This window comes from Mastigoproctus giganteus, chromosome 1 (assembly GCF_048544385.1).
Source record: "Mastigoproctus giganteus isolate SK-2022 chromosome 1, ASM4854438v1, whole genome shotgun sequence".
Classification (NCBI taxonomy): domain Eukaryota; kingdom Metazoa; phylum Arthropoda; class Arachnida; order Uropygi; family Thelyphonidae; genus Mastigoproctus; species Mastigoproctus giganteus.
Window position 1 is genome coordinate 185,835,763 of NC_143575.1, and position 12,403 is coordinate 185,848,165.

The 12,403-nt window shown below is 38.0% G+C and overlaps 1 protein-coding gene across 2 annotated transcripts in view; it reads left to right on the forward strand.

The window, feature by feature from the left end:
* Nucleotides 1-12,403, forward strand: part of dgo (ankyrin repeat domain containing protein 6 diego) — a 405,239-nt gene that overhangs the window by 214,114 nt on the left and 178,722 nt on the right. For both annotated transcript variants that reach the window (XM_090383458.1, XM_090383467.1), the window contains exon 2: nt 4,230-4,405. In XM_090383458.1, the coding sequence (XP_090239584.1) occupies nt 4,295-4,405 (111 nt within the window). In that variant the 5' untranslated portion in view covers nt 4,230-4,294. The remainder of the gene's footprint in view (nt 1-4,229; nt 4,406-12,403) is intronic.

Sequence of the window (12,403 nt, forward strand, 5' to 3'; positions counted from 1 at the left end):
ATTTTTCAGCTGCTATCCCGGGTCATCGTCATCAGCCATTTTCAATCCATTGCACGATGAAGGCCTCTACAACAACTTTCCAGTTCCTTCTGTTTTGTGCAATGGCCATCCATTTACTGCCCACGAACTCTTGAATTTCATCTGTCCATTTTCGTTGTTTTCTTTTAGCTCATCTTGGGTACCATTCTCTCTGCTTAGTCCATCTGTCATCATGTCTTCGAGCTATGTGTCCTGTCCAAGTCCATTTCAGCTCTTTAGTTTTGATAAGAATGTCCTTTCATTGAGTTTGCTGCCTAATCCATGTGTTCCTCTTCTTATCCAACAGTCTAATTTCTAATATAATTCGTTCCATTCTTCGCTGTGCAGTTTCAGCTTCTCTTCCATTCTTCGCTGTGTAGTTTTCAGCTTCTCTTCTATTCTTTTGGTGAGTGCTCAAGTTTCACTTCCATATGTCATGGTGGGGAGTATACGTTGGTTCATTATTTTACGTTTCAGACAAATAGGGATATTGTTCCTCAATATGTGACTATATTTCCTGAATGTTATCCATCCGAAATTTATTCTTCTCTTGACTTCCAGCCATTTATCATTATTACAGCTCATTCAATGATTATATCCCTTCCTGTGGCATACTTGATCATCATCACTTTTGTTTTAACCATATTCATCTTTAGTCCGAAATCCTAACTCTGCATAACTGATTAAGGTTTTCCTCTAATTCTTAAGGATCGTCATGGCTTATGATCACAATATGATCTTAATATAATAACACAAATACTATGTTTATGGAAATATAAATAGTAAGAGATTCAAAATTAACTCCGTAAAAGATTCAAAACTAATTAGATTATTAAAACCCTTATTATTTGACGACATTTCGACCTCACTTTGTAAATCGTTAATTAGTCAGAAAGGAAAAGAAACTAAGAAACAATATAGAAAAATTAATCAATGATGAGGTTCACTACTATACATCTTAGTTAGCTGGATTAAAGATTTAAAATTTAAATATGAAGCTATGAAAACTAATTATTGACCAGGAATAAATTCGAAGGCATTCTCACTTGCCACAAGTAATATTTTCGTATTTCATAGACTGTTCGTGGTCGTAGGTGAGTCTAAAAGTCCTTTCCCGGAGCTATCGTTCTATATCATACAGATATTTCATTTCAAGGATAGCGACTTTATTTAAAATTCTGATTTTTGCCTTTCAAATTGCCCTCATTTATTCCAGTCGCTGAATACTGCGTCATGCGTTTGAGTTGATCGTGTTTCGAGCTTACGTGACCGCCAAATACAGTTAACAATAATATTCTTGTCAAATTATTAGTTATAAACATTTCTGACTTGTGTGGCCGTTCAGGAGTATAAATAGAATATATTTTCTATTTTAAATAGTTTTCATAGTTACAAATCTAAAATCTACAGTTAAAAAAAACCTATACAAATCTAAAATCTTCAGTTTCCTGCTAATGAAGTAGTTTTTTAATTAACTTCATTTCTGATTAATTTTCTCATTCTTTTTTTTTTTTTTTTTTTTTTTTTTCCTGGACTGGATAACGACCTCCAAAGTGAGGTCGAAACGTCATCAAAGAATAAGGGCTTTGATTATCTGGTTAGACTGAAATCTTTTATGGGTGTTTTTTTTAGAATAAATTGCCAATAAAGTGTTTTATGCCAGAAACGCAGAATTTGTGCTTGTGGAATTATAAAATTACAAAAAAAGAGAGCAGACAGGTATAAGTTTTACCTCTCAGTAAGTAAGTAAGTTTTACCTCTCGAGCATCGTTGCCAGGATCGACGTCTTCAGCTGATAAGTACGCCGCTGCGGTGGTTGAGGGCTGTGGAGATTTAGGAGTCGGCCGCTCAACCTTACGAAAGAACATATTAATGGATGGATGACTGGACGGTGGCTTTTTTCTTTTCATCGTAGATTTATTTGTAGCAAGTAAGCATATCATTCACACCTCTGTTAACTTTTATGAATCGTTCGCTGTCAGGATCCATCTTCTCAAAGCTCGCCATTGCCGATGCAGTTTCACGAAATGTCTCAGCTCCTTATTTAGTTCATCTTGAGCTTCGTCAGCATTTTCTTTGTTCACTATCGCTGCCTGCAAGTGAATAAATTCTTCTTTAGATAATTCCTTCTCTTCTTCCTCTATTAACTCCACGTCTTTGGCATCAATCTCCAACTGAAGTAGCTCTGCAACCTTTACAATTTTATCTGTAACCTCTTCAAATGAGTCGTCTTTTTCAAATCCTTCGAAGCCTTTTACGTGCCTTGGGCGTATTGTCTTCCATGCGCCATTTAAACAACGTTTAATAATTTCCGCCGAGGCCTTATTAATGTTTAAGATGGCGTGGTAAATATTGTAAGATTTTCAAAACTCTCTTAACGTAAATTTTTTCTCATCGTCTATTGCAGACAATGCCTGAACAAATGTTGTGCGTAAATAGTATGCTTTTAAATTCGAAATAACACCCTGATCCATAGGTTGGATGAGTGAAGTCGTGTTTGGCGGTAGAAATATGACTCTCACGTTCGAATTGAAATCATCTAGATGCGTAAGATGTCCAGGAGCATTATCTGATAGAAGCAAAATCTTGGAAGGAACGTCGTTGTCTGTACAATATTTTTCAACCTCGGAATGAAGCAGCATTTAAACCAATCCTTGGAGATACTGTTATCCATGCTCTCTGGGTGGCTTTATTGATGCCCTTAAATGCACGAGGCTTTCCAGATTGGTACACAAGCAGTTTTAATCTGTAATCTCCCGCTGCATTAGCCCCACGCAAGAGCATGGCCCTATCTTTTGACGCCTTTAAACCTGGCATTGTATTTTCCTCTTTGGCAATGTGTGTCCGATCCGCCATTTTTTTTCCAATACAGAGCAGTCTCATCAACGTTAAAAATTTGCTGTGTTGAATAGCCGCCTTCATCAATAATTTTTTCCAACGCAATCCAAAATTTCTCTGCAGCTGCAGAATCGGCACTGGCGACTTCACTGCATACTTTAACATTGTGGAAACTAGCGCGATGTTCAAACCTATTAAACCACCCGTTGCTTGCCACGAACTTGGGTTGAGGCTCTCCGTACTTATCCTTAATATCTTTATAAATACTTGTTGCTTTTGCTTGAATGGTCAGACTCAGGGGCACTCGCTTCTGAATCTGATTTTCTATCCCTATTATTAACAGCTGTTCCATCTTCGATATAGCACCTGAACGCTGTTTTGTGATCTTAAGTGCGTTGATCCTTTGACGTGTTCTTTTATACGCACCTGAAAAATAGTCCTTCAAAATAGTATTCACTGTTGAAGCAGCGAGACCTAATTCCCTTGCAATAGATGCCAATTTTGTCTTGCTTACGTACTTATTAATCATTTTCATTTCTAAATCAATTTTGTTTCGTTTCCTGACACTACCACCAATTGCCCTTTTCGTTGGTCGCGTTCCCTTCATCATTGTAATATGTAAATAGGAATGAAGAGAAGTTTCTGAAATTTTGTTTTTTATGATTGAAGATTTCAGTGAAGGGGAACGCATTTCACTATAATAACGTAAAGACCCACACAATTGCAGTATGGGTATTATCGCAAATGCAATAAGATCGAGTTTACTACCCGTTTATAATTAGATGCACTAACAGAAAAGCCCAATAAACCGGAAAGTGCATATTGTTTTTTGGTCGTGATCTCCAGATACGTCCTTTAGATGAAATATCACAAAGGCGTTCAAAATTGATTCTTATAATGGGAACATATGATAACAATGAAAGGGTAGTGCAATTTCCATTATAAATATAACCTTTTAGAGAGATAAATAGCTTAGTAATACAGTGAAATTTTCAACTTCCAAGGACTTGGAATGAGTTACAAAAAAAAAAAAAAAAAAAAAAAAAAGCGTTATTGGGTTCACATTACAATATTTTCACGATACCTCCATTTATTCCTACGGATTGCAAAATACGTTTCCACGATTTTTTTTAAGTTTGCACCGGCCGGCAAAAACTTACATAAAGTTGAATTTCCATAAGTAGAGTATTACGTAAGTCGGGGAGTTCCTCTAATCTATTTTGCATCTTGATCTGTGATTTAAATGTATTACGGAACAGTTCTTTCCATATCTAGAAATAATAATAAATGTTGCATCATGACTGGAGAAAAAGGCAAGTGATTAATATTTTTTTTTTTTTTTTTTTTTTTTTTTTTGCTTCTTTTGGTTTTAGACTGGCCCGACAGCTGCATGTCTCCAGCTAGGTAATCCCGACTGTCTCCCGGTCCGGGCAGAGACATGACCTCATCTACCTCTCTTGCCATCCGCCTTCGGGAGGCATCTTTAGCAGGCGATTCACAGATGGTCGAAGAACTCTGTCAGATGGGAGCAGCGATAGAACCCGACATGGTGAGCATTTGTTTGAGACACATTGCAAATACATTGATAACGAATATGTGGAATTCAGATATAAATCTTAAGTGTATTTCTCAAATTACTAGTTTGGATTATATAGGCTTATCGTAATTTTGAAATGAATGTTAGAGATATATTGTAAACTAAATTAGGTGCATACAGAAATTTAATGTTCTGTCAGGGAAAGAATATAGGATATAATCAAGAAAAAAAAATGAGGATTTCCAAAAAGTTACAAATGCTGTTATAATAATGACACTGCAACGAATTTAAAAATTCCACGTTTGCTTTATACCTTCTGTTTTCTACAGTTAATTTTTGTGACTAATTTCCATAAAGTGTTTCGGTATTTTGGTATCATTCTCAAGACATATCCGATTCTTCCTAATTGAAATTTCCTTTCTTGTTTTATAATCTTTCTTAAACCCATCTTTTTTTATCTGTAATGTTTTATTCTCAATATTTCTTCATTTGTCATGGATTCATTTTACTCAGCAGTGACGTCTATTATTTTTCTCATTGCAAATCAGTGCCGATTTTAGTTTGGTTGCTTTGTTGGGATCTTTCACACTATCCTTCCAAACCCCATCTGCTGTATTGTTTTTAAGTATCTAGACTGGCAGCTCAAAAGCTGAGAAACGAGCAAAAACACAATTTTTTCCCCCCCTTCGGAATTTTGTCATCCGACCTAAATGGGGGGGGGAGAGTAAGAATGTTATTTCGCTCTTATTGAACCGCTGCCACATTGCTCACAGTAAACCATGGTTACAATCATCATAGATGATTTTTATGGGTGAATCTCGCTTGCCTTCTTGTTTTTGCTCCTATGTAATATATGGCCATTGCTTAGATTCTAGGTACGGTTTCTTCTTTTGCTGGATCAGAGTTTCTTGGAGGAAAAAACGTGCCACACTCATCCATCATCGCCTGACTCTGCTACGGTTAACTCACTTGTACTGTATCTGTAGCCGAGGACTGAGCGAGCTCATGCTTTCCCTGCGAACTTTTATATACACTGAATGGCCACATAATTAGGAACAGCTATCTAAGCAGTGCTGTAGTCTTAAAATTAGCAGAAGGTATACTCTAAGAATGTTACGAAAAGCAAGTCTGATATGCACATGTACTGTGCATATCAGACTTGTTAATGGAATTTCCTTCGATCGTATAGAAGTCGCATAAAACTTTAATAGTATTGCCTAAGAATCAAATTCTAATAAATTTATTTTATAATTTTCAGTAAATATTTTAATAATTGTTTTTTCAAGTCTTTCAAAAACTAGAAGATATACTCTATTCACTTAAAAAAATCCAGAGGGTGTACCGGCGTATACCCACGTATATCCTCCACTACAGCCCTGTATCTAAGAGTGAGTAGAGCCTCCTTTAGCCCTCAGAACAGCTTAGATTCTTCATTGCACGGACTCAACCAAGGTGTCAAAAGCGTATTACGTTAATGCCGGTCTATATTGGCTCAATTGCAGCAAATTAGATGGTTTCTAATCTCTACTCTGAAGAGCTCGTTCCTTTCAGTAATCAGGTAACCAGAAGGAACATGTTCACATTGGTCCGACTGCTTAACTGGAAAATTGGATGCTCCCAGCATAAATCGATTTTTGGACTGTCATCCCCTCCCTTTCCAGGAATGCCGCGAAGATACACAGCTTAAAAAAATTGGAACAGGCTAATTTTTTTTTTTTTTTTTTTGTTTGCCCAGCGAACATCACAGAACTTTTTAATCAACTAAGGAATGAACCCGAAAAAATTCTATAACGATGAGACCTACTGGTTGCAAAGCTTCGGCCGACTCGTATTGTCTCATTGCAGCTTTACGTAATAGCCAGTTTGCCGGTGGGGTTATTATTAGTAGTGGTAAGTGATGCAAGGAAGCAAGCATATGCTCCTCAACGGTACATCCATGTAATAATTTGTCGAGTTTTTTTTTTTTTTTTTTTCCTTAAAGTTTGAACTCTACCCACTTCCATAACACCAGGTGGAAGTTTTGTTCTTGCTTATACTTCGGGACGACCACCAGGCCAGAAGAGTTTACAATAAATCATGACTGCAATCGCTAATCGTATTTAGCAGTCACAGGCTTGAACTGCGGTCCACTGAAAGAGCGTGTGTTCGCTCCTGACCACTCGGCTTCGTTTGTTCCAACAATCAGTCACTCTCTGGCTGAAAGCATATTTTTGCACATGCCCCCCCCCCCCATCCATTCATTTCAAACTGAGTTTGTGTCCTCCTTGTGTGTTGTCCGAGAAAGAGTAAGGATGACATCGGCACCCAATCCATTTAAAATCTTAAACACTTCAATCAGGTCCCCACCTCCACGCAGGCGCCTGGTTTCCAAGCGATTCAATTTGTAAAACTGAAGTCTTTCATGGTAAGAGCGTCCTTTGGTGCCTCTGATTAAACTCGTTGCTATTCTCTACACCCGTTCAAACAGATCCACAACCTCCCTAAAATGAGGCCTCCAAATAAAATTTACGAGTACAAACCTGTATGCAGTACTCATGCGAGATAACCATTTTTTGTCTTGCTAGAAAAATTCTTGTATATCATTGACAGAATCCCATGCAGCTTGTCTGCACTGCTCACAGATTTTCATGTCGGACTGTAAATTAATCCCAGATCAACGTTAAATCTGAATTCTGCTTTTTAGCCCGTTTGTCCAATTTTTGTACGTCTTGTTACGGTGATTATGTAAATTAACCGAAGGTCAAGTTTAAATCTCAATGCCGCTTTTCAGCCCATTTGTCCAATTTCTGTATGCCTTGTTACGTTGATTCCTGTCGTTAAACACCCTCTAGTTGTATCATGGGCAAACTTAGACATTAAGCTTGATATTATTTCACCAATAGCATTAATAAATACTGAAAACATCAATGGGCCTAGTACTGAACCATGAGGGACTTGACCAATAACATTAGTTCAAGAAGAGTGGTGCCCATCAGAAACCATTGTCTTCTGCCACTAAACCATTCCTTTATCCATGCAGTAACTTACCCCTATTGCCGCACTGCTCTAATTTGTACAGCAGTCTTTCATACGGAACAGTATCAAAGGTTTTACTGAAATCAAAGTATATTACATCAATTATTTTTTGCATCCAGTTCCTTTGTTGTTGCATCATAGTAGCTAATCAGATAGGTCACACAAGATCTCCCCTTCACAGATCTCTGCTGTGACTTCTGTATAATGCATTCCTGTGGAGATGATCTTGCAATTAGTTAGTGTCGCTTTTAATTACTGACTTCATTTCTTCTCAGTTATCACAAAATCATTTAGCTCCCAGTTATGACTTGTTATATTTCTGGTATCCCATCCCTAAATACCTTATTCATGAATGTAGATGCAAAATATTTATTCAGTTATTCAACAACATGAAAACGATCATCAATAGTTATGGCATTTATATCTAGTGGATCAATGTGATTCATCCCTTTCCTTCGAGTGTGTTAACATAAGTAAAGAATCCTTTGCTAATTTTATTTGAATTCTCTGCAAAAGATTTCTCTTAGTCTGCCTTAACTAACCCCGTTTGTGATTTGATTGACTCTGTTGAACTTATAGGTTTTGGTGTCCTCTGTTGATTTATAATAATCCCATGCATTTTTCCTCTCTGCCACTAGTCTCCCAGTTTATCTGGCATCCAATTAGGTCTAAACCTCGAACAATATATCTTGGCATAAAAAGCTGAGTAGCCTTATGATTTCTTCCCTGAATGCTTTCCATTTAGAATGTGCATTTGACATCATCATCAGTTGGTCACATTGAAAATAATTTAAAAACTAAGACCAAAACTAAGTGACATTTACGAAAGCAAAATCGCTTCTCTTTGCCCTTGACAGTAGTTACATCTTTAAGTAAATCCCACGTCAATATATTATGATCACTGCCACCTAGTAGTTCCTTTATCTGAAGAGTTACTGCTGATAATCAGTTCAAGAATCAGTTCAGTCCTGTCAAGAGTATTGCTTCCTAACGTGCCGCTTTAGAAAACAATCATCTACAATTGAACCAATAAGTTTTAGCGTGAGAAGGTTCTTGTAAGAAATTGTTTCATACCACTGTATGCACGTATGATAACAACTTGGCTCAAAAGGACATTAAATTGTGACACCCTTTTAATTATCATTAGTAAAGTTATACAAACACGTAAATCCAATGCTGTAGTCGAAAAATTAGCAGAAAGTATACTCGGTGAATGTTACATATGCAGAGTATACTGTGCTTGTTAATCGGATTCCAGAGGATATGCAGCGTATATCCTCTGGATTGTTCTTATTAATAATAAGAACCATCACTAAAACGATTTGAAAAATTTGTAACTATGGTTGCACAGCTGCTCTTATGTTGAAGCTGTCTCGCAGAAACCTTGCAGGATAGTTAACTCCACTGGTCTATCCTTGCGCAAGGGCGGAGCATCATTTGACATTACGGCAGTAGCAGTACATGATGCGGAATGGTGAATCGCGCTACATAGCCTTGTCATCAGATGAAAGCGTCTGGGAAAAAAGTTTCGCCTATTTTTACTCCGCATTGCTCCCTCAGTAATATGCAGTGATGGTAGTGTAACGGCATAGTGTGGGGATGATCCTTGCTGGCTATCGCCAATTGTGGGAACTTACTTCTAATCCATTTTTTTTTTTTTTTTAATTCAAATTCAAAGATAGGATCAGTCCGCATGTAATCTGACTGCCTACATAGATCAGAAGTTTCCATTTTCTGAGTTTTTTTCTTTCTTGTTTCCCAGACAAGGTGGTATCAGCATAGTGTTTCGGACTGTGTGTTTTTCTCTTTGAGAAAAAGGACTCCATGGACATGTTAATCAAAAGTAAAACAAAGGTTTAATTTTCCATTTCAAAAAAAGTATTCATATATTATAACATTGAACAGACATATATACAATTTACCTACAATTCGTTCTATACCTTCTACATGAGTACATTTCTGTCCTGGAATAAAATTATCGCCACAGATGGTTCATCCTTCATCTAGCTTCCTTACACATGTGATTAATATTTATAATACTTATACGTTTATACATATGGCCCTTTAGATCTACTATGCAGACTTATAGTTCTGGAACACAAACTTCTCAAATCAAATTCACTACACCTCTAAATGCTATCAAATTCACTAGTATGCATATATGGCCCTAATAGCCTTACAATTACAAGGTTTAAGTGACCCAATCTCTCTTAATCTGTTATCTTTTTTGATTGGTACTTTAGATTTTATACATATCTATAAATTAGTCTTATACAGTTTTTTTCTAGGGTGACAACTTTCTCATTATCTCAGCTTCTCTGATAATGATTCAGAATTACAAATCCTTAACTAACCAGTGCCTTCAGTTTAAAGGGGCTTACACATCCCATTATTATCACTCTCTACCATTAATTTTTACAACGTCTCTCCCTGACTTTAAATCTATTAGTTATCATTACTTATTCCTTCGTTCAGTACAAATTCCAGGAACGGAAAGGTCCATCAGTCTTTTCCCATATTTTACGTTTCTATAAACAAAAAAAAAAAAAAAAAAAGGATTTACTTTCAATGTCTTTGCTATACTTTCCTTCGTCAAGGTCCTCTCCTACAGGCTCCTATGCTTAGCGATCTTCCTAGTGGTTGGTGCGTAGTACGGGTTGTTCCTTCCTTTTTCTCTCTGTTTGTCTTCTTTTGCTGCTTCACCTTGCTCCATTTTTGATCATACCCTTTTCCCAAGGTTAATCCCACTTACATAGCTGCATTTCTAACCTGACCGCACTTTTCTTCTGACCACCGTACCCAACCAAGACCGCGTTCTTTCTCTCCTCAACCCAACTCTTTTCTCTCTCCCATTTATTTTTTTCGCGCCATTTTCCTTGTTTCTCTCAACTTTTCTCTTTGGCCAATCACTTTCCCCAATTCTCAGCAACTTCCGCCCAATTCCGTCGCCGGCCCGTGTACCCCTTTCTTGGATTCGTTCCGATTGGACGATACTATGTTCGTACCGGAGGACGTCAAAGTTTCCAGAATGTTCTGGCCAGCAATCCGACGACCCACCTATTTCCGTTAGTCATGCCTATTGCATTAAACATCTTTAGAATTCATACAGATGCAGCTAAACAGTGCCTTCCCTCTCACTACTTAAACTCTATTCCTTGCTGTCTCCTTAACAACTATGACTGTTAATTTATTTCTGCATTACCTTTATTAAGTTCTCTCTCTTCGAGCTCCGTGACCCTTCTACTCCATGTAAGCTGTCTTGCCCCCTGTAGTTTTTCTATCCATTGTTTCCTCCACTTACAGCAACGCTTCCCGTTAATCGACTTCATCGTTCTTTTTTTTTTTTTTTTTTTGTTCTTTTTTTTCCCCAAGAATAGACTTATTTACAGATATTCCATTTCCATGTAATATTTGAACTTAATTTCTCATCACATACTAAAACCCTGTAAGATTGTATGTATTCTTTCCACCCCAATTAAAATTTGTGTTTATACTTATTAAATTCTTACACTCTATTAAATTTTCTTTAGCCTTTATATATATATATATATATATATATATATATATATATATATATATACACCATATACTTATGTACATGTAAGATTTGCATCTTACAATGGGTTTGTTTTATGTAGTTTCAACTTGGGATATTGGCATCATCAATGAAACCGTGAAAGCAGCTTTCACGGTTTCATTAGGTAAAGTGCTTGCCTGGCAACCCAAAGGTCGCGGGTTCGATTCCCGCCTCGGGCTTGGATCAAAGTACTGCAAAAACCATGGGAGGTGCATTATGGCCACAGAAGCCCACATTATGGCCACAGAAATTCATCAATGAAATTTCTGTGGTTTCATTGATGAATTTCTGAATAATTCTGCTTTACCTTCATTACGCAGTTGGTTTTTTTTTTTTTTTTTTTTTTGGTAGTTGTTGGCGCATAGGCTTCTGTGGCCAAGGTTTTTGCAGTACTTTGATCCAAGCCCGAGGCGGGAATCGAACCCGCGACCTTTGGGTTGCCAGGCAAGCACTGTACCCACCCGGCTAGCCCGGTCGGCCCAGTTGGTTGTGTAAGTGTGTTTAGGGTCAAGCGGTACCAGGGGTTTCTCCACCTATCTCCGCGTCGTTTACGTTGTGGTGTGTTACAGTATGCTGTAAATGCCAGAGATTTAGAAGTGTGTGGGTCTTGGATCGTTTAGGGTCGTGTACCATTATTCTTCTGGTCGTTTAGCCGTTGGGGGTCCAACGTTGCCCCACATATGCCCCGTGGAGGCATATCAGGAACCCAGTAGCTTGTATATACTCTGGCAGGTCCTGCCACCTAATTTCCTGCGATTTCGGTGGGCTAGGACAAAAAAAAAAGGGACACTTAAGTTTAGAAAACGCCAGGAGAGGTTAATGTGGTTCAGGTTTCAATTTAGAAATCGTTAATTTTGATTAGTTGCATGGGGTGTACGCTGGCGTATTAGTCAGGGTATGGGGGAGAGACTGAAGACTGGGGGGAAAGACAGAAGTATGGGGTCGATATGGAATGCAACCCCAGGTGGTCAGTAAGGCATGCCTCACCACGCGAAGTATATGGGGTGGCAGGGGAGCGAGAAGACAGGTAGACCATCTCCTCCTCCCACTGGCTGGGAGAGGAAAAAAGGTACCAGGCAAGGGAGCTGGTACAGATCGCCATTTGGCTACATGGCAGTGAGGCTGCAGCAGTCGTAGTGTAGTCATATAAGATCATGTGCGGTAGTGAAGTCTCTCGGGTGACAGTGTCCTCCCGTCCAGGTTGAATGTCTTTGGTTATTTATCTTCAGTTAGTACATTTGTCAGTTTCACTTAGGTTTCATATTTGTTGGTACATAGGCAGGGTTTCTTGGTTCCAGTGTTGGTTCGTATCATTGTAGGAAGTGCACCGTCACTATTCCTAGGCAAGACAGTATCTTCTGTATAATTATTATTCCAAGGTGTGTCCGAAAGGTTGTTTTGATTTGTTATCTGGCTGA